The sequence below is a fragment of the Arvicola amphibius genome, chromosome 18 (assembly GCF_903992535.2).
Source record: "Arvicola amphibius chromosome 18, mArvAmp1.2, whole genome shotgun sequence".
Classification (NCBI taxonomy): domain Eukaryota; kingdom Metazoa; phylum Chordata; class Mammalia; order Rodentia; family Cricetidae; genus Arvicola; species Arvicola amphibius.
This window is the reverse complement of record NC_052064.1, coordinates 33,059,022-33,084,066: the sequence shown is the minus strand read 5'-3', so window position 1 is coordinate 33,084,066 and position 25,045 is coordinate 33,059,022. Positions and strand designations below refer to the sequence as shown.

The 25,045-nt window shown below is 40.7% G+C and overlaps 2 protein-coding genes across 6 annotated transcripts in view; one reads left to right on the top strand and one right to left on the bottom strand.

The window, feature by feature from the left end:
* Positions 1-1,667, bottom strand: part of Carf (calcium responsive transcription factor) — a 34,732-nt gene extending 33,065 nt beyond the window's left edge. For all 4 annotated transcript variants that reach the window (XM_038315205.1, XM_038315203.1, XM_038315202.1 and 1 more), the window contains exon 1: positions 1,613-1,667. The gene's annotated coding sequence lies outside the window, so the exon portion shown is untranslated. The remainder of the gene's footprint in view (positions 1-1,612) is intronic.
* On the top strand, positions 1,423-24,614 carry Wdr12 (WD repeat domain 12). 2 transcript variants are annotated; one of them, XM_038315206.2, is made up of 14 exons: positions 1,423-1,776; positions 2,172-2,371; positions 5,456-5,550; positions 7,880-7,974; positions 10,152-10,258; positions 12,228-12,343; positions 13,324-13,478; positions 15,258-15,303; positions 17,511-17,596; positions 21,024-21,164; positions 21,257-21,362; positions 21,468-21,600; positions 22,274-22,346; positions 24,516-24,614. In XM_038315206.2, exons 2-14 carry the CDS (start codon positions 2,331-2,333, stop codon positions 24,591-24,593), a joined length of 1,272 nt encoding a protein of 423 aa, XP_038171134.1. In that variant the 5' UTR covers positions 1,423-1,776; positions 2,172-2,330; the 3' UTR covers positions 24,594-24,614. The 2 variants fall into 2 exon arrangements, with proteins under 2 accessions (XP_038171134.1, XP_038171135.1); XM_038315207.2 differs by lacking the exon at positions 1,423-1,776 and adding an exon at positions 1,787-2,035.
* Positions 24,615-25,045: the final 431 nt, after the last annotated feature.

The following is a 25,045-nucleotide window of genomic DNA, read 5'->3' as shown; positions in this document are numbered from 1 at the left end:
CAGATAACAGTGAGTCTTCATGAGGACCACAGTAAATGAATCCCAAAGGTTTTCAGTTGATATTAACTAAACTTTTAGGAAATCGAGACACAAAAGCATTAGTGATGGTATCCCAAGCACTGCCTGGATACAATGAAGACATCTAAGTCACTGTTGGAAGAAAAAATCATGCTGGGTATTCGACATTTTGCAAAACTAAAAGCTAGTTTTTTCCTTAACTAAACATTTTAGCCAAATAACATCATTTAGTGAATCCAAGATTTCTGCTTTGCAAATTTATGTCTTTCCTCGAGTAATTCAGGTTCTGCATCTTCCTAATCATAGCTCCATTCAAATTAAAATAAAAAGTATTGACTTTTAAATATTGGTAACTATCTTGATAAAGTTCAAATTAAAGAAAGTTTAAAAAGCTAATTAATCAATCATATGTTATCAGTAAGTAAAAATTCAATAGTCACACTTCAAGTTAGGAATTTCAAGTTTCAGCTGTCGCAGCTTATTTGATGTAAATCCTCAACATTGTAATGGCTCACGTGTAAAGGGTCACACTGCTATTAGCAAGCCCAATCTTATCAAAGTGATTTCTTTCTGGAGCTTGGGCAGAGGTTTTCCCATTTTATGCCTCCACCTACGTCAGTGACGTTTCTATTTAAAATTTGTACTGCTAGCTCTTACATTTAGAGTGCTTCTTATGTGACATTTAATTCTCGCAGTTGATCAAAGTGTGGCACAGAGGTTAAGTAGCACAGGTAGAATCAAATGCAGGCATTCCTGTTACAGGGCATGCAGTTCTACTTAAGGTGGATACACTCAAACAGTCATGCTTTTACTGTCATCGCTCACTTAATAAATGGTTGTTTTTCGCCTTCAATTGTTTAGATCACTTAGGAAACATTTTTTTTAAAAAAAAAAAAAAAGAAAAAGAAAGCTTCCGTTGTTTTCACCTGCACACATACCGCTAAGCCCACACATTTTGCAATCCAGTTCTGCCTGCCTCTCAATTATGGAGTACCAACCGCTCCACCCGCCGCGCCCCTTGGAGGTTTTCGGGCAAATAAATGCCTTAGAATGTGACTTTGGGGTCTTAAAGTACCCCCCATCTATTCTCCACTCGGGAAAATAACTAAAGTAATAATCGAGACCATTGAGACTGACACAGGCCTTTGAGTGAGTTCACGATTCAAAAGCAAAAACAGTCAGAAAGCAGGCGGAGGTGCGGAGGAAGCCTTTCTAAACTTCAGGCTGAGAAAGGAGGGGAGCGGCCCCTCTCCGGCGGTGCTCTCGGGCTCAGCACCCTCCCCCGCTGCAGCCCGCCTTCCCCGGCCGCGGGTCCCCTCCCGGGAGGCGGGCGAGGCGCCGGGACAGCGGCCGGGGGCGGGGCGGGGCGGGGCGGGGGCGGCGGTTGCTCCGGCCCGGGAGGGTCAGGAGGTGACGGGAGGAGGCGGAGGCGGGAGGAAGAAGGGAGGTCGGGAGGGAGGGAGCGTCCGGTCCGTGGGCGCAGACAGCTCCGCCAGACCTCCGCTCCCCCGCCCCTGCCGCCGCAGTGAGCCCCGCAACGCGAGAGGGGAGTCCGCCGAGCAGAAGGAGAAAATTCAGAACGAGTCTACTCAACCTCGTCTTGGCTCCGAGGCCCTGCCGTGGAGACCAGCGCAGTGCGCACGCGCACCCCTCCGGGAGGCGCAATACAGGCCCTTCAGGTTGGGCCCTTCTCGGCCACCGTCGCCCCGGTCCCTCCGCGTCGTTTCCCTGTCCGGCACTTCCGCTCTGCAGCCTGAGGTAAGAACACATGGTCTCGGCTGGGTCCGGCTGTTGCTGGAACCTCTGTCACCCAGGGTTAGGGGGCAGGAAATGGAATGTCTGACCGGAGAAGGGAGTTTTAAAGGCAAATAAGAGAACCTGAGTTCGGTGTGGCTAAATAAATAAAACCTCCACTCCCGGCGTTCAGAGCGTCGGGAACGCGCTCCCTTCTGGGGTTTGTAGGATCTGAGCGCTGACGCCGAAGTATCCGGCCTAAAGACACCCTCTAAAAATTCAGGTTCGAGGTCGTTCTTTTCCCAGTCTGTCTTCCTGATTGATTACGGGTCTGATGGTGCAAACATAGAAGTGTTAAGGGGACTGGCTGCTCTCAAGACTGTGCTTGACTGATCGATGTTTCCTGAATCTCGGGATAGGTAGTTGATGTGTGCGGGCTGGGCGCCTGCGCAGCAGGAACCTCGTGGTGCGGTCTGAGGAAGCTGAAGGTAGCAGACCCTACCTTCCACGGCGCTTGCCTCGTGCTTCTCTGTCAACGCACACATCTTTGTGGAGGAGTCTCGTGTGCACTTTCCGCCATGGCACAACTCCAGGCACGTTTCTACACCGAGAACAAGAAGTAAGTAAGCGTCTCGGCGTTTGCCCCTGCCTTCCCGGAGCCGATCTGGCTTTAAGACCCCGTCACTGACAATCCTTGCGGTTTTGACTGGGAATATACGTTAAAAGAAACAGACAAGGCTTTAGTAAATCAAAGCTGAAAGGAGATTAATAAGTATCTGGCTGGAATTAGAAGGATTTAATGCAAATAAGATAACCTGAGTGCCGGATAGAAAAAAATAAAATTAAAAAAGACTTCATTCGTCCTCCCCTTCCCGTGCCCCTCACTTCTGCCCTATGTCGTCCCGTTTGGAAGCGGTGTACACGTATTAGCTGGCTTCCTGCATCTCCGTTTTTCCACCCAGCTTCGTGAGCGCTTTATAATTTGAATGTGTGTGGAAGGAAACAGGCTTCGAGTTTGCTTTCGGAATGATGCACACACTAATTCATAATTTGAGGGGTGAATAGTGGCAGTTCTGTTTACAGGCTGTCCGCTAATGGTGTCTCGTGGTTTCTGAAAGTACGACTTCATTTGCTCTTCTCAGCCGGATTAGGAATTGGATCTCTGAATATGTATGTAGTTCGTAGAGCTGATTTTTTTTTTATTAGTATGAAGTCAATTTACTTACCGACTTGATTAGGTGTGTGTGCCCCAGTTAGTGTGGTAAGACATAGTGTGATAAAATACCAAGACCAAAGCAGCTTGAGGAGGAAAGGGTTATTTGGCTCACACATCTCCATCAGAGGAAGCCAAGGCAGGAGCTGAGGCAGAAACCAGGAAAGAATGCTGCATTGTAGCCTTCTCTCCCGGTGCCTCTTCTGAGACAGGGTTCCTCTATAACCCTGACTGTCCTGGAACTCACTTTGTAGACAAACTCGGGGCCACCTGCCCAGGGGTGGCACTTCCCACAGTGGGCTGGTTCTCCTACATCAGTCATTAATTCAGAAAATGCTCCCACAGACTTGCCTACAGGCCATTCTAATTGAGACATTTTCTTAATTGAAGTTCCCTCTTCTCAGATGACCATATCTTCTGTCAGACTGACAAAACTAACCAAGACAGTGTGCATGTATATATTTGTGTGTATTTGTGTGTTTATATATAAATAAGTCATAGATGGCAGATTCACTAGTGATACATATGAAGTATGGGTGAGATAGCATCATAGTAGAATCATACAACCACCAACACAATTCATTTATAAAAAGTTCACCACTCTTTAGTTCCCGCTCAGGCCCTTAACGCTCCCCACCTCGGTCACCTACTTACCCACAGGCCGTCTATCTGTGTGTGTGTGTCCATGCTGGACATTCTGTGTAATGAGATTATACAAACTGTGGTCTTTCACTTACTGTGTTCTTTATAGTTTAAACATAAGGCAGAATATCATAATACTTCATTTATTTTATGGCTAAATAGCCCATTGTATGGCTCGTTTTCTCTTATTGTCCTGTTAGACATTTAGGCTGTTTCAGTATTTTAGCTATTGTGAATAGTGGCTGTGCGAGTATTTATGTACACTTTGTATGTGAACATGTGCAGCCCTCGCTGGCCTGGAGCTCACTGTGTAGCGAAGGCTGGCCTCACACCCACTGATCTACTGGCCTTAGCCTTCCAAGTGCTGGGACCATGCCCAGTGAACATGTGTTTTCTTGCTCTTTGGTGTAGACCTAAGAGTGCAGTTCTGGAGTCAGATGGCAAGTCCACATTTAACTTAGAGCTGTTGGCACACTCTTTTCCACGGTAACTACACCGTTTTACATTGCCACCATCAGTGAGTGAGGGTTCCTCTTTCTCTGAATGTATCTTCACCAACACTTTATTTTTACAATAACGGGTGTGAAGTGATACTCATTGTGGTTTGGTCCTTGCTCTTTCACTAGAAAACTATCTATTCAAACCCCTTGCCCGTTTTTAAAAAAAGATTTCATTACTGAATTATAAATGTTCTTTATATATTGTGGATACAAATTCCTTACCAGATAAGTGATTTGCAAATATTTTTTCTTTTTTGATTTTTCGAGACAGGGTTTCTCTGTGGCTTTGGAGCCTGTCCTGGAACTAGCTCTTGTAGACCAGGCTGGCCTCGAACTCACAGAGATCCACCTGCCTCTGCCTCTCGAGTGCTGGGATTAAAGGCGTGCACCACCACCGCCCGGCTTATTATTTCTTTTTGAGTCTTTTATTCTGCCTCCGGTTATATATTATTTTGATTTAGTTTGCACAGCTATGAAGATCTAACTAACTAAAGCACTGCTGTTATTCTTTAACTTGGACTGCTACAGTGGTTCCTTGTTGCCTACACAAGAATTAAAAACTATCTGATAGTATATGGGATTTAAAACACTATGTATCTTTAGTCTCTTCTTTGAACACTGCCTAAAGTAAAATCACTGCCTGAAATAGGAGCAAGTTCCTTTGGTCTGCTGTTCTTTCTTTCCCACATTCTCATTTCCAGACGACCTTACCTGGTCAACATCACCTTGTAACTGTGGGTTAAGAATGGTCTTTCTGTGCATCCTTTTGGGTCCTGCACATCCACCCTTTTTCTCTGGTTAAAGTGACTTATTTTTGATAGTCATATCATTATGTGGCACTGTGGTCACAGGGTTTCATTATGCTTAATTCTTTTTGTTTGTTTGTTTGTTTTTGTTTTGAGACAGGGTTTCTCTGTAGCTTTGGTGCCTGTCCCAGAACTAGCTCTTGTAGACCAGGCTGGCCTCGAACTTCCAAAGATTCGCTTGCCTCCCGAGTGCTGGGTGCGCCACCACTGCCCGGCTGTTTGTTTTGTTTTGTTATTGGGTTTTTTTTGTTTGTTTTGGTTTTGGTTTGTTTTTCGAGACATGGTTTTTCTGTGTAGACCTGGCTGTCCTGTAACTCCTATGTGGACCAGGCTGGCCTTGAACTCACAGAGATCCATCTACTTTTTCCTCCCAAGTGCCTGCTTGATTCTTTGAGAATAAAGACACTTTACATCATTTTGGTTTTGCCTTGTAGCAATATGTCTGGCATGAAGGACCCAATAAATAGTTGTTGAATGAATAAATTCAGATTTGCCAAAAATATGTGTAGACATAATACTGATATATCATTTCCCTTTTATAGCTATGCCGTAGATGATGTTCCTTTCTCAATCCCCGCTGCCTCTGAAGTTGCTGACCTTAGTAACATCATCAATAAATTGCTGGTGACCAAAAATGGTAGGTATATATGCTCCAAGAAGTTAGGAGACGACACAGTGCCACCAACTACACATAAATCCAATCTTGTTTTGACACAGGATTTCCCCTGTAGAACCCTGGCTGTCCTAGAACTTGCTCTGTAAACCAGGCTGACCTCAAATTAAGAGATTCACCTATCTCTGCTCACAACTGTCTATAATTTCAAAATCCAGTATCCTCACACAGACATACATGCAGGCAAAAGACCAATGCACACAAAATAAAAATAAATTATAAGAAAAAAATAAGGTCTGGAGAGATGGCTCAGTGAATGGAAGTGTTTCTGTGGATGCATGGAGACCAGTGTCCAGAGCTCTAGCCCCCATAAAGGACGGGTTGGTGTGAACCTGCCTATAATCTCAGCACACTGGGAGCAGAGATGGTGGTCTCCAGAGTGAGCTGGCCAGCCAGACTAGCCCAACGTCACGCTCTGGGTTCAGTGAGACCTTGCCTTAATATTTAAGGTGTAAGTGAGCCAGGAAGACATTCAACATTAGCCTTGAACTTACACACTCATGTACTCACATATGCTCACACGCACATATGTAAAAAAAGAACACACAACTGGTTAATGCATTCATGTTGATGTGATAGAAACTGAAATATTACCAGTCATTTAAGGCCACTGGTTTACATGATATAGTAGAGGATAGAGGAACATAAGACACTCCGTAGGGCCACAGCATAGCTAAAGGTTCTTGCCGTCCAGTGGTGCAAGCCTGGTGACCTGAGTTTAAGCCTCACAACCCAAGTAAAAGTGGAGAGAGCCAACTCCACAAAGCCATGTGTGCCATGGCGCACACGCCCACAAACACACGTCATAAATACACAATAATAAAAATAAACAAAAAAATAGACACTTTGGAGATGTAATTAACCAAGCCCAGAATGTAAGAAATATAAGATGTTGCCCTGCTTTCCTCAGTGAGGAAATGACAAGGAAAAGGAGGGGGAGTTTTAAAGATTGAGTGAACACATTAACCAGTTCGGTGCCAGCTTTTAAAAGCCTACTACACAAAATGAACAGCTGTGCCCGATGGTACACACCTGCAGTTACAGTGCTCTAGAGACTGAGACAATGAGTCTGAGATAGCCCTATTTATCTGTCTAGCCTCTAAAGGCTAGCCTGGGGTATGTATGTATGAGACCATTGTGGGCTACACAGTAAGACCCAGTTTCAAAATATAAGTTTCATTAATTAAAAAAAAACCCTCATGAGTATTTGATAATAACATGGCTAATTTTTGTTCAGTTTTTTGTTTTGTTTTTCAAGACAGGGTTTCTCTGTGTAACAGTCTTGGCTGTCCTGAAAGTCTCTTCGTAGAAGACCAGGCTGGCCTTGAACTCACTGAGATCCACCTGCCTCTGCTTCTCAAGTGCTGTTATTAAAGGTGTGCGTCACTACTGCCTGGTCATAGTTAATATTTTAGCATTGTGTTTTAAGTCTTTATATTTTAGAGACACATAATAAAGCCATTTACAAACAAAATGGTATGGTTTCTGAGGTTGCTTTAAAAGAAGCTAGCAAGAGAATGGAGACAGGAATAGAAATTATTGATGAGTTGTTTAGTATTAAAACAGGGTGTATGTTACTTATATTTTTATGGATGTTGTAAATTTTCTGTAGAACGGAATCTTTTAAAACTCAAAGAATGGGCTTCAGGTGGTATTCAAGCTACTGTCTAGTCTGTTGATCTCTTGTAGTGTACTCAATAAACCATTCTTTAAAAAAAAAGATGAGATTAATAGGGTGTAGTTAATTGAGTGTTAGAACGAGTGCTTAGCATACATATAACCTGGGCTCAACCCCCTAGACTCCTAAAATAATTATACCACCTTAAAACCAAGTATAAGTTAAGAGAAAAGTGTATTGGTTCTTTAGAAATCATGTAGCCAAGTGGCATGGTGGTGCACACCTTCGATCCCAGCACTCAGATGGCACAGTCAGGTGGACCTCTGTGAGTTCAAGGCTAGCCAGGTCTACATAGTGAGTTCCAAAGACCCTGTCTCAAAAAGCCAGAAATCAGCCAAGCAGTGGTGGTGCACATCTGCAATCCCAGTGCTCGGGAGACAGAGGCAGCAGATCTCTGTGAATTTGAGTCCAGCCTGGCCTACACAGTAAGTTCCAAGACACCCAGAGCTTTTACACAGAGAGACCTTGTCTTAACGAAAACAAGTCATTCGGTGTACTACATGAGCCCTGAGAAGTTGTGGAACAACTGGACAGCAATGGGTACTGCAGACGTGATTGCTTTGGGGCTCCCATACATATGACACTGATATTCTTAAAACCCTTACTCTTTTGCAGAGCTCCACAAACATGTCGAGTTCGATTTCCTTATCAAGGGCCAGTTTCTTCGAATGCCCTTGGTCAAACACATGGAACTGGAAAACATTTCATCGGTAAATACAAGTACTGGATATATATTCGATTTAATATATTACTAAATATTTTAAGTAACTGCTCATAGAATCAGCTTCAATTGTTTTTAACACCCAAGACTATTTTGCCCTCTTTTTTTTGGTTGTTTTTTGTTTGTTTTTCAAGACAGGCTTCTCTGTGTATCCCTGTCTATTCCGGAATGTGCTCTGCAGACCAGGCTGGCCTCTGCCTCCAGAGTTCTGTGATTAAAGGGCACCACCACCACCTGGCCTTTTGACTTTTTTAAGTGTCTCAGAAAACGTTTTAAAATTACATTTACTTATTTACTTATTATATGGTGTGTGTAGGTGCCACAGCCTGCATGTGAAGAAGGAGAACAATTAGTGGGAGAATGGGAGTCAGTGCTCTCCTGTGGGTCCCAGGGATCGAATTTACGACCTCAGGCCTGCTAGCAAGTGCCTTTGCTCACTCACAGATTTGAACTTATGTGTCTGTGTAGTCATCCTTTAGACCCCTTCTAAGAATATTTTATTTTAGAAAATGAATTAATCTACTCTTTAAATTTGTAAAAGCATGAGTAAGAAAAGGAATAACAAGTGATACATATAATACACACATACACATATACATACATACAGGAATACAGCATAATTGTACATATCTCAGAAAATGTGGGTTAGGTTATAGTGATAAAGTGATTGTGATACCCTATAGTTTTTAAACTTTCTTTTGTTTTTTGTTTGTTTGTGGTTTTGTTTTGTTTTTCAAGACAGCCCTGGCTGTCTTAGAATTCACTCTCTAGATCAGACTGGTCCCAAACTCACAGAGATCTGCCTGTCTCTGCTTCCTGAGTACTGGGATTAAAGGTGTGCACCACACCCAGCAAACTTTCTTTAATGTTGTTTTTATAACTAAGACTATCACCAGGAGCTGGACAGATAGCTAAGTGGTTAAAAGCACTAACTACTCTTCAGTGGACCTGTGTTCAATTCCCAACACCCACATGGTGACTCACAACTGTCAGTAACTCAGTCCCAGGGGATCTAACTCCTTCTGGCTTCCTTGGGCACTGCATATACATGCAGGCAAGATACAAAATAAAAATAAATCTAAAACAAAAGGAATACAGCCAAGAGTAATGGTGCATACCTTTAATCCCAGCACTCAGGAGGCGGAGGTGGTCAGGTCTCTGTAAGTTCACCAGCCTGGTCTCCATATGAGTTCTAAACTAACCAGGGTCATATAGTGAGATCCTGTCTGGAACAAGAAAAACAAAAGGAATATTTGGAATCAGCAAGATGGTGGTGGCCACAAAGCCTGATGACCTGAGTTCACCCCAGGACCCACGTGGTAGAAGGAGAGAACCAACTCCTACAAGTTGTCCTCTGACCTCCATGTACACAGTGGAATGCACGGATGCACACTCGACAAAAATAAATGAATGCAATAAATTGTTTAGGATATAATTTGTAAGTTCTATATTTTGTGATTTTTAAAATGTTATAAAATATGTAAGAGCAAACTTAACACTTTATCCATTTTTACGTGTACAGCTGAGTAATGTGAGGTGTGGTGCTGTGCAACTGTCACCCCTGCCCGTCTCCAGAGCTCTCCCATCATCCTGAACACAGTTCTCTGTCACCACTGCCCGTCTCCAGAGCTCTCCCATCATCCTGAACACAGTTCTGTCACCCCTGCCCGTCTCCAGAGCTCTCTCATCATCCTGAACAGTTCTCTCCTCACTGCAAAATACGCTTGAATTTTTGTTTATCTAAATATTTTCTTACATAAAGTCTCTCTTTTGGGGGCTAGAGAGAAGGCTCAGTGGTTAAGAGTGCTTGCTGTTCTTCTAGGGGACCTGAGTTCAGTTCCCAGTACCCACATTGGGCAGCTGACAACTGCCTATGATTCCAGCTCCAAAGGGATACGGATACAGTGCCTCTCTCCTCCACCCGTCCTCATGCACATGTGCCCATGCACATACACATAATTAAAGATAAAACTAAATGTTTTCTAAAGCTCCCCTCTTATTCCCACTTTTCAATGTAAGTTTTCTGAGGCTACTAATTTTTATATTCTTAACTGAATCTGAGGCCAAAGAGAACCTTGACTTTTTAAGTGGCTCCCAAATTTTCTGTCTTCAAAGTAATATTTTGAAACTGTCCCCTGATTTGTTTTCTGTTCTCTGTGTGACTAGGAAGAGGTTGTGGAACTAGAATATGTGGAAAAATACACCGCACCCCAGCCAGAGCAATGTATGTTCCATGATGACTGGATCAGCGCAGTTGAAGGGACAGAAGAATGGTATGCCACGGGAGTATGCTTTCCGTTCTCTCTCCTCTCTCTCCTTCTCTAAGATTCATGAATTATGTATACAGTGTTCTGCCTGCATGTATGAAGAGGGCACCAGATCTCATCATAGATGGTTGTGAGCCTAACCTCTAATCAGTGCTCCTAACCTGAGCCATCTCTGCAGCCCGACTTTTGTTTTCTTGTGTACATCCTTCAGTCTTTGTCATCCACAGTGTGACTGTTTCTCTCTGATTCCTTTTTTTTCATAAAAGCAACTTTGTGCTGTGTGTATTGGTGACCATACCAAACAGGCATTTGCAGTCAGTGTATTCAGGAAGAAAAAAGTGCTTATTATTAGATTTTCTTTGTTTCAAAATGTTGTGATATTTGTATTTATATAAGTCAGCAGTCATTGATACTTAAGACCACAGATACACACTGCTTCATAGAGGAGAAAAAATTAATGTTTATGGCTGCAGATCTCCCTAACTTACCACCACGAAGATTCAGACATGCTACCATAGGGCTAACATGGGCAGCCTGAAGTCAAGGAGGTACGGACGAATGTCTTAGAGCACCGGTTCTCAATCTTTCTGATGCTGTGACCCTTTAATATAGTTCTTCATGTTGTGGTGACCTGCTACTTCATAATTGTAATTTTATTAGTGTTTTGAATTGGAAATATCTGATATGCAGGATATCAGATATGTGACCCCCCAAAAGGGGTCTCGACCCATGGGTTAAGAACCATTGTCTTTTTTTTCTTTTTCTTTTTTGTTTGTTTTTGGGGGATTGTTTGGTTGATTGGTTGGTTTGGTTTGGTTTTTCGAGACAGAGTTTCTCTGTAGCTTTGGATCCTGTCCTGGAACTTGGTCTGCAGACCAGGCTGGCCTCGAACTTACAGATATCCTCCTGCCTCTGCCTCTGCCTCTGCCTCTGCCTCTGCCTCCCAAGTGCTGGGATTAAAAGCATGCACCACCACCACCACCGGGCAAGAACCACAGTCTTGCTGAAAGATCAAAAGATCAGAGAAGTAGAGCAGCCAGCCACTAGAGAGACTTTTGTTTTTTTTTTTTTTTTTTTTTTTTTTTTTTTTTTTTTTTTTGAGACAGTGTTTCTCTGTAGCTTTGGAGCCTGTCCTGGAACTCACTTTGTAGACCAGGCTGGCCTTGAACTCACAGAGATCCGCCTGCCTCTGCCTCCCAAGTGCTGGGATTAAAGGCGTGCACCACCACAGCCCGAAGAACCACTGTCTTAAAGCAAATGGCTACTACTGATCCTAATCCTACTGGCTTTACTTAAAGAAAAATACCTTAGGAGTTGATCAGAGGAGTACCTTACTTCTGTCTTTCCTTTATCGGGGCCATTTTATTTTTATTTATTATTATGTGTTTTGTTTTAGGATGCATGCGCGCGTGCTTGTGTGTGTGTGTGTGTGTGTGTGTGTGTGTGTGTAGTCCTAGCTGTCTTCCTATATAGATCAGGCTGGTCTCAAGTGCAGAGAGATCATCCTGCTTCTGTCTCCCAAGTGTTGGGATTAAAGGTGTGCTGCCATGCAAGGCTTAGTTTTTCTTTTAATCTTCATGATTTTCCTTTTTGCTTTGTTATTGTAGGGGGTGTGTGTGTCTGTGGTTCTGGACATCAGATTGAGAGTCTTCTGCTTGCTGGACAAGTGCTGACCACTGAGCTATATATATCCCCTTCCTGTTTTTCCCTTGAGTAGTATTCAGTGGTTAATTAAGAATGTTAGGCTTTACAAATAGTTGTATTGCTTTGAAATTTAGAGCATTTTCAACAATAAAAGTGAAATCTCATTGTTTCAGTGGTTCAGAATATTGTTTCATCTGAGCTGCTGTTATACTTTGACATCTTGTTCTTCATGTTAAAGAGGAGTTTACTTTGCCATCGCCAAAGAAACAATTGGTTTTCAGGACTTCAAACGTCATCTTATTGTATTTCATAGTATTTCTTCCTATTATAGGATCCTGTCTGGTTCTTATGATAAAACCTCTCGGATCTGGTCCTTGGAAGGAAAGTCAATAATGACAATTGTGGGACATACAGATGTTGTGAAAGATGTGGCTTGGGTGAAAAAAGGTAGGATTATACGTAAGAGGAATCCTAAGAGTTTAAAATTGAACTAATTTTAGTCTAGTAAAAGAATGATTGGGTGAAAAATGCTTCATGGTATACCTAAGTCTTTCAGACATGTAGTACTCAAGAAGTGTAATGAGTTCAAGGCCAGCCTGATCTCAGAGCAAGTTCCAGGACAGGCTCCAAAGCTACAGAGAAACCCTCGGGGGGGGGGGGGAGGGGGGGGACACAGGAAGGAAGGAAGGAAGGAAGGAAGGAAGGAAGGAAGGAAGGAAGGAAGGAAGGAAGGAAAAAGGAAAAACAAAAAAAAGAAGCCGCAAAGAAGCACTTGTGTGTGTGTGTGTGTGTGTGTGTGTGTGTGTGTGTGTGTGTGTGTGTTTCTATGGTTTTAGTATTTTGTGTAGCTCTGGTTATCCAGGAACTCACTCTAGACCAGAATGGCCTCAAACTCACAGAGATCCACCTGCCCCTACTTCCTAAGGGCTAGGATTAAAGACGTGCATCACCGCCACCCAGCAAGAATTAATAATTTTTAAAGCCATAGATTGTTGTTTGTTTCTGCCTGGTCCTGGAATCTAAACCCAGGATTTTGTGTGTGCTGGTCAAGCACACTGCCGCTGAGCTATGTTACTACCTCCATATCCAGGAATTTACAGAAGTAAATCTTTACTAAAATTATCTGTACATGTTCTAGTTATTAAGTATATTGAACACATTTTTCCTACTTTTTAAAGAATCCTTTCTTTTTGGCGACAGCAGGGGTGGTATGGTCACAAGATCTCACTGTACAGCCCAGGCTGGTCTGGAACTTACTGCCACCCTTCTGCCTGGGCCTCCTGAGGGCTGGGATTGCAGATTCATTTTCTTCCTCTTTACTATGATAACTCTCTTTCAAAAGCAGTCACAAAAATGCTGAGTGATTAAAAAATAAGATGCAGTTAAGACTTTGTACTAACTTGTTTCTTGTTTTCTCTCGTCTTCAGACAGTTTGTCCTGCTTGCTACTGAGTGCCTCGATGGACCAGACGGTTCTCTTATGGGAATGGAACGTGGAGAAGAACAAAGTGAAAGCCCTGCACTGCTGCAGAGGTCATGCTGGGAGTGTGGACTCCATAGCGGTCAACAGCTCAGGAACCAAAGTGGGTAGCCAGTGTGTTGCCACTGTTGTGTTGAGTTAGAATGTAAGCAGCTGAGTAAACATTTTATGTATTCATACATGTGTAGTCCTAATGATTTTCTAACTTCCATAACAATCAGAGCCTAAAAAATATTAAGACTGTAGATCTAAAGTAAATACAATAAGATAGATATATTTATTTGATTTACTTCTTTTAGATATCTGTCTTTATTATATTCTATAAGTTACATTTTAAAAATTGGAATAAGCCCAGTGGTGTTGGTGCACATCTTTAATCCCAGCACTCGGGAGGCAGAGGCAGGCAGATCTCTGAGTTTGAGGCCAACCTGGTCTACAGGGTGAGTTCAGGACAACCAGGGCTACAGAGGGAGGGGGGGCAAGCGAGCACGAGCTACCAAATAAACTAGTAATTTCTTTACATAATCTTAGATAATAGTCATTGACAATTTTTTTAATTCATCAAATTCCTTTTTTTTTAAGATTTATTTATTTATTGTGTGTGCAGTGTTGTGACTACATGTATGCCTGCAGACCAGAAGAGGGCATCAGATCTCATGAGCCACCATGTGGTTGCTGGGAATTGAAATCAGGACCTCTAGAAAAGCAGTCAGTGCTCTTAACCTCTGAGCCATCTCTCCTGCCCTTACCAAATTCTCTTAAAGTGCTGTCATCTATTAAACATCTAGATGATACCCAAGCTTTAGCACACTAAGACTAATGTTAACGGCTTATTTTATTATTAGTGTTAACATACATCTTGTACTTGACCTGAAACTAAATCATCAGTCTGTTATTTTTGTTCTTTGATGCAGGTTCTCACTGGAGCCCAGGTTGTCCTGGAATTCTACTTATGTGGTCCAGTCTGGCCTCATATCCCTTTTGATTGGCCTGCTTCTGCCTCCTTCTGAAAACTGGGATTACAGGCATGAGCCACCATGCCCAGCCTGACCTAGTATTTATTATAACAAAATGGATACAAACCAAAAAGTAATAACCTCATTGCCTTCTGAAGGGTTGTAGACCCTCTTAGCATTTGAAAGTTCCCTTTGCTGCATTGGAGAATTCCAGATCCAAGAGTGTTCTGCAACTTTGAGTAACAAATAATGTTTATGCACTCAAAGATAAAGGTTTATGATTTATCTTGAGTCACAGAGATTATATGTTGTTGAGTACAGATTTACATGAATTAACCATTCTTGTCTTTTGACTAGGAAGTTAGATCTATATTTTGCTTATACATGGGCAGAAACTCATCTTCAGTTTGTTAAAAACTCAAGAGAAAATTTGATTGTGATGGCCAAAGAAAGAATAAACAAGTCAGAACAAGAAAGTGATAATGCATTTGGGCCTCAAAGCTCTGAAATGGGGGCTAAATGTAGCTGGCACACCTCAACTTTTTATGTGTTCCCAAGTCACTTGTGTTGGTTTTGAGCTGTATTCCAGTGTTCTCTAGTTTTATCCCTTGTCCCTTGCAGGGAAATCTGTTGTCTTTCCCCTAGGAAAAGTCTAACTTTATTTCTCGGTATTTATTTGTAAAGGTGCTAGAAGCAGAACAATAGGTTAGTTGCCCACTCTGATCTAAGCAGCCGTGTGGGACACAGGGAGATCAAGGCCACAGCTTCCAGAAGACTGGGAAGCCGAGTATGATCACCTAGTAGTAAAGATCACAGAGCTGTGTACAGAGATGAAACAAGCAAAGCAAAATTTGGAAAGTAAAAATGGGGGCAAGGGGCAAATAATGTAAGTTATTACATATGCTTTCTCCTTCATATGTATCTAGTTTTGCAGTGGCTCCTGGGATAAGATGCTAAAGATCTGGTCTACAGGTATAAATATTTTTTTGTACTTTGACTTATTAATCATGTTTCTAGAATTTTAGTGAAACTTTTACTTCTCATATTTGCTGTAAAAATAGACCAAAGTATTTTAGTATATACAAAAAGAAGTATAGTATGAAGACAAATTAGTATATTTATGTTTTGTTTTTTGATTCTTTTTTGAACTCTACCACCTTTTTATTTGACAGTCACTATATATATTATCTTAGATCTGAGAATGCACTTAATTAAAAAAAAATTAATTAAAAAAAAACCTGGAAGTTATTTTTTGAGTAGTTTTGACTCATCTTAAGTCACTTAAAAATGAGTTTTGAGTGACTGGAAAGATGGCTCAGTGATTAAGAGCACACCAGTTTCAGAGGATCTGACACCCTCTTCTGGCTCCTGCGCACCAGGCATATGTGGTATGCACACATAAATGCAGGCAAAACATACATACACATAAAAATGTCTTTGAAATTTTCTTTTTGAGGCAGGATCTTTTTATAGATCCCTCACTGTCCTAAAGCCTGGCACTAACCATATAAACCATCTGGCTTCAAACTTGTGATCCTCTTGCCTCTGCGTTCTTCATGCTGGGATTACAGTCATGCACTGCCATACCAGCTTATTTTGAAAATACAGATGAAGGAGAGGACAGGTTCTTAAAAGAGGTTAGGAAATACTGATGGGAACAAAAGGAACGGGACAAACCCACACACATTCGTAAACTTTGAGACCTAACAGCTATATATGTGAAAAGATCAAAAGACCCCATTACTTCTGATGGAATTGCTGTTTACAGTTCAGACCCCAATTAAATCTCACAAAGTAGTTAATGAGTTCAGAACCAGTTTAATCAACTTTAAATAATTATGTGTAATGTGGCAGAAAATATACATATTAGTAAATGTTACAAAAATGCTTAAAGCAAACAATTTTTGAAGAAGAATGTAGTTTCAGTTGTTTTCCTTTTATGAAAAGTCTTATTTTTTGATGCTATCAGGTAATGAGATACTGTTTGGTACAGCTATTACTGTTAAGGGATTTATAATCTAGTTAGGAAAAATAAATTAATATTCATGAAAGTTACAAAATATTAACATCTATAGTTTTCAGTCTTAGTATTCTACCTGATTAAATGATGTTTATAACAAAGATTTTTCCAAAATAAAAAAAAATTAAAAAGCATCCAAGGACCTGGACATATATAACTCATTGATAAAGTACTTGCCTGGCTCTAGCTTGGATCTCTAGCACTACAAAACAACTATAAAGCATTTTATTTTTTAAAAAAAGGAAATTAGTGAGATTAAGCATGGCTAAAGTACATCTACTAACCTGTGTTTACATTATTTTATGCATAGCATAAATATAATGTTGCCATAGTAACTTAGTCTGAATTGAACAGGAAACAGCTTTCATCATTCTGATAAAATGGTCCATATTTTTAACAATGAGCATAAAAACAGTAAGATTTCAAACTGTTTAATTTTGAGTTTTTTAAATATGCTTTTTTTGGGTTTTTGGTTTTTTTTTTTTTTTTGTTTGTTTTTTTTTTTTTTTTTTTTTTTTTTTTTTTTTTGGTTTTTCGAGACAGGGTTTCTCTGTAGCTTTGGAGCCTGTCCTGGAACTAGCTCTTGTAGACCAGGCTGGTCTCGAACTCACAGAGATCCGCCTGCCTTTGCCTCCCGAGTGCTGGGATTAAAGGCGTGCGCCACCGCTGCCCGGCTTTTTTGGTTTTTTGAGACAGGGTTTCTCTGCAGCTTTTTTTTTTTAGAGCCTGTCCTGGAACTAGCTCTTGTAGACCAGGCTGGCCTCGAACTCACAGAGATCCGCCTGCCTCTGCCTCCCGAGTGCTGGGATTAAAGGCGTGCGCCACCACCACCCGGCTGCTTTTATTTTTAAAAAAAAAAAAAAAACAGTCTTTGTCCATGTTTGATTGCCAATCCAGGAAATGTTTTTACTTTTTCTGTTTCTAAGAATTGAGTCTAGGACTGTGTGCGTGCTGGTCAGGTGCTTTACCACTGCTACAGTCCCCAGTGGTCAGATAGAATGTTTATATACAGTTTTGTGTTAACCAAAACAACAAGGAATATACATTCCCTTATTAGTCAAAAAAGAAAACTGTGTACCCAAAATGTAGGACATTCTTGAAGTTTATCATTAATAGTAACTAAATTTTTCAATATTAAATAGTATTCTTTATGATGTAGTTCCTACAGATGAAGAAGATGAAATAGAAGAATCCACAAATCGGCCAAGAAAGAAGCAGAAAACAGAGCAATTGGGACTAACAAGGGTAAGTTTGTTTTTGTTTTAATTAAAATAATAATCACATCATTTTCTCCCTTTCCTATCCAACCTCCAACTCCTTCCATGTATACATCCCCCCAAATTCCTGGCCTCTGTTTTATTTATTATTGTTACCTACATGTGTATTAAGTACATAAATATTATAAATACAACCTACTGAGTCCCTTTAGTGTTTCTTATATATATAGATTTCAGAACTGACCACTTAGTATTGAATAAACAATTAAGAAACATCTCAGGAAGAAAATATTTCTATCATTCTCACTCCTTAGTTGCCTGTAGTTCTTTGTCTAGGGGCGAGGCCCCATGAGATTCCCTCCCTCCGTGTTAGCGTGGCTAGTGATAGTGTCCTTGTCCAGGTCTTAGTTAGGCAGCCCTGTTGTTGAGGCTGTCGTTGATGAAGCTTCCCTGTCATTTTTAAGAGATGCAATCTCAGATTTCCTGGTCCTTGGGCTTTTAACAGTCTTTCTGTCCCCTCTTCTACTATGTTCCCTGAGCCTTAAGTACCGCAGTTGTGTTGTAGATGTATCCATTGGAGCTGGGCATCCCATGATGAGTTATTTTCTGCATTTGACTAATTGTCGTTTTCTGTAAGTCTGGCTGTAAAAATATTTGTGAGCATTGACTATATTTGGCTTTGGTCTGTTTGAAAGTGTGATAATTCAGCAAATCTCTCTTTTAATTAATTATTTTTATTTTATGTGCATTGGTGTTTCTGGTTCTCTGAGGAGCAGTCGGTGCTGTTACCTGCTGAGCGAGCTCCCCACTCACCTCCTGGTTGTGCTCTTTTTGATCTTGATGCTTCAGCCCTGACTGTGCTTTGCTTCAGTATATACTGTTGCTACATGTTTCTGAGAATTTGGATAGTGTAATATCTGAATCAAGCTTACAGAGTGATGGGTTATCATGGTACATTTTAATCATTAACTCTTGATTGACAGTCATTATCTGACTGTCTAGTACTATTTATTTCATATACTGAAGATAAAATTCATTTTAGAGCTGCTAGTTGTATCCTGAATCTCTAGAAATTATTAATGTGAAATTTAATTCTATTGTTTAGCAGTTAGATCTCATTAAACAAAGTTTGTTTAGTTTGAGACGGACTCTTGCTGTGTAGCTCAGGCTAATTTGGAACTCACTGGCTTGGACTGGTCTCAGAGTAGCTCTTCAGCTTCCTGTTTGCTGGGATTCAAGATTGTGCCACTATACCTGACTTTTTTTCTTCCACCTTAAATCTAACTGACAAATAGTGATTGAATATATTTGATGTAATTAGATATACATAATGATTATCATATTCATATTACTATGTCCATCACCTCCCACGGTGCACTAGATCTTCAATTTTTTTCATAACAAAGTTTGTGCTCTTTGACTGATATTTTCCCATTTCTACCAAATCTGGCGATGACTAGTCTACTCTCTGCTTTTATGACCTTGACTTTGATCCCGTTTTGATAGAAAGGTGTTTGTTATGCTATCTAACCTTATTTATCTAATGGAAAGGAAAATGGTGAGTCAGCTATGCCATTGAGCATGTGACCATACATTAGTTATTATAGTCATCACTAACATAAGTATACAACTGTTGAAAATAAGATGCACTATAGACCACTAGCTCCAGAGGACCCAGGTTGATTTCTCATTCCCGAATGGCAGCTCACAATTTCCTGTAACAAGGGCTGGAGAGATGGCTCAGTGGTTAAGAGCATTGCCTGCTCTTACAAAGGTCCTGAGTTCAATTCCCAGCAACCACATGGTGGCTCACAACCATCTGTAATGGGGTCTGGTGCCCCCTTCTGGCCTGCAGGCATACACACATACAAAATATTGTATACATAATAAATAAATAAATATTTTTTAAAAAAGTTAAAATAAGATGATCACAGATTTTCTCACTGAAATCAGTATAGTTTTGGTTTTATGTTTGCTTTTAATTAAAGTTTAACATACATAAAGAAGCTTAAGCGTGCTGGGCAGTGGTGCTGCATGCCTTTAATCCCAGCACTCAGAAGGCAGAGACAGGTGGATCTCTGAGTAAAACATGTTTAAAAGCTATGAATGAGACACATGCTTACAAATTAGAATTTTAAGGAAAGGATTGAATTTAGCACCTCATGTATGCTAGACAGATGCTGTGCCCGTGTTCCTTGTTGTTGAATGTTAGGTGTTGTAAGTTTCCCAACTTTGGGTTCCACGTGCCTACAAGTACTTGAGATAATGACTTTTTTTTAGAGCTATAACTGGCTGGCATTATCTAACATACTTAATTTATGCCTCTTTGAAAGCAAGAAGAGCTCGTGTGTAGCCCAAGCTGACCTAAAATTTCTGGGCTCAAGCATTTCTCTTGCTGTAACCTCTCCAGTACCCAAAACTACAAGGCTTGCCTCACTGCATCCAGCTATGTACTAACTTATATATAAATTTATTTTAAAATGTATTTATTTTTATGAGTATGGGTGTATTTCTATATTATATGCATTTTGTTGCCTGAGGAGGCCAGAAGAAGGCATCAGATCCTCTGGGACTGTCATGTGAGTGGCTGAGAATTGAACCCAGGTCCTCTGGAAGAATAGCCAATGCTCTTAACTGCTGAGCCATCTCTCTATCCCCTGACTTACTTTAAATAAAGTATATCATTTAGAGCTGGGCATAATGCCATATGCCTATGATCCCAGCACTAGGGAGGTAGGGGCAGGAGAACTGGGAGTTCAAGACCAACTTCAATTACATAGTGAGTTAGGGGCCAGCATTGGCTATATGAAACACTGTAAAAATAGACAAGAAATTATGTAGTACTGTATTTTTGTTTTTGTTTATATACAGTAGAATATAATTTAAGCCCTAATTAGCGCTTTGATACTGAACTGTGAAATCCCTGGTCATATTTCTAGCTTGTTTATATGTAGAAACCAGTAGTTTCAAGATTTTCTTTTTCAATTTTTAGTTTATGTGATATGTGTTACTGTGTGTGTGATGTCATATATGTAAGGTCAGAAAACAATTTATGGGAATTGATTCTCCTTCCACCATCTGGGTCCCTTGATTAAACTTAGGTCATCAGCCTTGACAGCTGACACTTATCCACTGAGCCCCTTCATATATAAGATAAAGACAGAAATATCTATTTTGGAGGATTACTATAAAAACAAAATAATCTACTGGGCAAACAATCTGGCCTATCTACTTTGGACATTAACGTCTTTTTTATTTTATTTTATTTTATTTTATTTTTGCAGGGTATCATTATGTATCCCTGGCTGGCCTGGAACACAGGAGATCCACCTGCCTCTGCCTCCTGAGTGGTGGGATAAAGGTGTGCGCCACCACAGCTGGCCCTGAAATCTACTCTTGTTTCAGTTACTCTGTGGTGAAGATGTTTTTCCCTTTTGGGGGCCTTTTATTTCTAGACTCCCTTGGTGACCCTCTCTGGCCACACCGAAGCAATTTCCTCGGTGCTTTGGTCAGATACTGAAGAAATCTGCAGTGCATCTTGGGATCACACAATTAGAGTGTGGGATGTTGAGTCTGGTGGCCTTAAGTCAACTTTGGTAAGACTTAATTTTGGTGTTCCTCTAATTAACATTGATACTTTCAGTAATAAATTTCTCTTCAGTTAAATGTTCTTTCCTTTTATTTTCAGACAGGAAATAAAGTGTTTAATTGTATTTCCTATTCTCCCCTCTGTAAACGTTTGGCCTCTGGAAGCACAGATAGGCATATTAGACTGTGGGATCCCCGAACTAAAGGTATGTTGTATCCAGTGGAGAATATTCAAAAAGATAAGTTTCTGTGAAAATTCTTTCGGTGTCTTCTGCTTCTCTTTCCTCAAACCACTCTTTGTCTCCTTTCAGATGGTTCTTTGGTGTTGCTGTCCCTCACCTCACATACAGGCTGGGTAACATCGGTGAAGTGGTCTCCTACCCACGAACAGCAGCTGATTTCAGGCTCTCTAGATAACATTGTCAAGCTATGGGACACAAGAAGGTAAATGTTGGGACTTGAAAGCATGGTTCAGCAATTAAGAGCACTTGCTGCTCTTCCAGAAGACCCAGGTTTGGTTCATACTACCTCATGTGACAAATACTAATACTCAAAAAAGCCCAGGATTGGGCTGCAGGCAGAGTGTTTGCCTCGTACACATGAGGACCCTGGAACCTAGACAAACAAGGTGAACGGTGTTGGGCGTGCTGGTAGTCTTAGCATTGGGGACTTTATACTTTATCTGGATCCCCTGCAGGACGGGATGGTTATGGGTCACCATGTGGGTGCTGGAGCCGAAATCTGGAACTCTGACCGCTGTGGCCCTGCTTGAGTGCATGGTGCACAGCAAACGCCGATACACAAAATAATTAAGTGGCTGTTTTTATATTTTAGAAAAATAGGTTTATGAGGGAAATTTGAGAGTTTTGATTTGATTGTGTCTGTTGCCCATCTGACTTTTATGTATTTAGGAATATAAACATCAAACTTAAGGAAAAGATTTGGGATAGAAATATAAAGTATGAAAGTGTGAAATTGACCTTATTGTGAATAAATTTTTGCATTTAAATAGCATTTTTCTTGAGTAAAATCCAGTAAAGTTTTAAGAGAAGTATTAGTGATTGTATGTTTGTACTAAAACACTGCATGCATGTAACGTGTGTGTTTTCATCTTTAGTTGTAAGGCTCCTCTCTATGATCTCGCTGCTCATGAAGACAAAGTTCTAAGTGTGGACTGGACAGACACAGGGGTAAGAACTTACAAATTACTTGGTGAAGAAAAAAGTAGGATAGACCTGAAGCTTAAAGTTAACAGGATCTTTCGGTCTGGTCTGGTCTGGTCTTTCTCTGGCTGTCTGGAACTCACCTAGGAGACACTGCTGGCTTCAGACTCTGAGCTCCGCCTGTCTCTGCCCCCTGAGTGCTGGGATTACAGGCTTCTGCTACCACTGCCCACTTTAAAGTTAGCAGTTTTAATATTTCTGATTTTTTAAAATTGTTTTTATATCTCATACCAAAGAAAACTAAAAACAGATTTGTTCTTTAAGAGTAATAAAAGTTGAAGTTTTAAAACAAGTCTTTTTTCCCCCCCTAATATATCATTTTGTTTCTTTTGGCAGTCCTGGGAACTGAACCCCCAGGGGTTCACCTATGCTAGGCAAGTGGTCCATAAATTCACTACTTCAAACTGATTGTATCACAATATTTCTAGTTTGAAATACCTGTTTTAGAAGGTTTTTTGTGGTTTGTTTTTGTGAGACCAGGTCTTGATATGTAGGCCTGGCTGACCTCAAGCTAACAGCAGCCTCCCCTACCTCATCCTCCTGAGGGCTGGAATTGCAGGTGTAGTTTACATAATTAAGTTTATATAATTAATTCTACATAATAGAAATGGATTAAAAAACATACTTCAAGAATTATAATCAGGGGGCTGGAGAGATGGCTCAAGAGGTTAAGAGCATTGCCTACTCTTCCAAAGGTCCTGAGTTCAATTCCCAGCAACCACATGGTGGCTCACAACCATCTGTAATGGGGTCTGGTGCCCTCTTCTGGCCTGCAGACAGACAGACAGAATATTGTATACATAATAAATAAATATTCTTTAAAAAAAAAAAAAAAAGAATTATAATCAGCCATGCAATGGTGCTGCACACCTTCAATCCCAGCACTTAGGAGGCAGAGAGGCAGGAGGATCTCTGTGAATTTAAGGCCAGCCTGGTCTACAGAGTGAGTTCCAGGACAGGCTCCAAAGCTACGGAGAAACCCTGTCTCAAAAAACCAAAAAAAAAAAAAAAAAAAAAAAAAAAATTTATAATTTTTATGTGCATATGTTAGGATGTAGGTCCTAGAGCTACTTGGTATAATCTGCAGTGTACATTTGCCTGAAAATAATACACTCTTTTACAACGTGATTATTTCTAAGTGTGGTAGCTCACACCTGTAATCTCAGTTCTAGGGAGGCTGAAGCAAGAACGTTGCTGCAAATTTGAGGCCGGCTTAGGCTATAGTGTACAAACCTATCTTCAAAAAGCAAATGGAGCCTTTGGTTTTTTTTTTTAAAGTCTAAAACTATTTTAGTTTATTATATACCTTGGCAAATACTTCATTGGAAGTAAAATAACATGCTATGTCTCAACCAAAATAGATTGCTTTTAATATTTTGTACACTGTATAGTGATGCAGGTTGAGTATTTCTTATCTGAAATGCTTTGGATGGGCAGCTTTTCAGATTTTACAATATTTGCACATTTATGAGATATCTTAGAATGGGTCCCAAATCTAAATGTGAACTTCCTTTTGTTTCTGCTGCCTAGCTATTGGCCATTCAGCTTTTTAATTAGACCAATCAGGTGCCTTAGGCAGGCAAAGCAACACATCTTTACATCGTGGAAATTGACCCAAAGCCTTGTGTGTGTCAGCATGTGCTCTACCTGTGAGCTACATCTCCAGCCTACACTGCAGATGTTTGTTTTAATTAGTCCCCTTAAATACTGTTTCAAGCTGTGCAGTTTAACATACATCAAATCGTTTGTGTGTGTTATGTATATGACATCAAAGAAGAAGCAAAACTGTTTAGGAAGAAACAAAGAGGGTATAGATAGAAAATACGGTCAAAATACAAGATATATATATGCGCGCACACACATATACATACATATCTTGTGTATATATTCATATACACACTCCGTGTGAACAATGTCTTGCCAAGCAGTGGTGGCACATGCCTTTAATCTCAGCTTTTGGAGGTAGAGGCAGGCAGATCTCTGTGAGTTCGAGGATAGCCTAGTGTACAGAGTAAATTCCAGGACAGCTATGGCTACACAGAAACCCTCTCTCCAAAAAGCAAAATGAAAGTCGTATTTAATCATGTCTAGCTACTGTATACTTACATTTACTTTTCTCTCTCTCTTTTCACACAGCTACTTCTGAGTGGAGGAGCAGACAACAAATTGTATTCCTACAGATATTCACCTACTACTTCCCATGTAGGGGCTTGAACATGATTGATTGTTCAGAAATATTGTTGGGTTTTGTTTTGTTTTTCGTGTCTTACTGTTGTGTCGTAACTGTGAATGAAATTGGAGAGGACTGGGGATGTAGCTCAGTTGGGAGAGGGCTTGCCTAAAATGTGCAAAGCCCTGAGTCCTGTCTCTAACACTTGGAAAGAAAGAGTCGGTGTGGTAGTGCATTCCTGTAATCAATCGCAGGACCTGGGAGGTTAGCAGCAAGAGAATCAGAAGTTCAAGGTCATCCACACACACACACACACACACACCCCACTGTATAGTGAACTCAGAGGCAGCCAGAGTTGCATGAGAGTGTCTCAGAAAGAAAGAAGTCAGTGGCTAATCCTCCAATGCCACTGTCAATGCAGAGATAGGAAGCAGCCCTTTGATATGTGTATAATGGTTCATCTTTCATAATAGCTGCATTTTACTCTGTCTTTCCT

Excerpts from the sequence above, each read along its gene's own strand:
- Wdr12 (XM_038315206.2), top strand. The coding sequence starts at position 2,331 with ATGGCACAACTCCAGGCACGTTTCTACACCGAGAACAAGAA. Across the intron at positions 21,363-21,467 it reads GTGGGATCCCCGAACTAAAG|ATGGTTCTTTGGTGTTGCTG; the intron begins GTATGTTGTATC and ends GTCTCCTTTCAG. Across the intron at positions 22,347-24,515 it reads TGGACTGGACAGACACAGGG|CTACTTCTGAGTGGAGGAGC; the intron begins GTAAGAACTTAC and ends CTTTTCACACAG.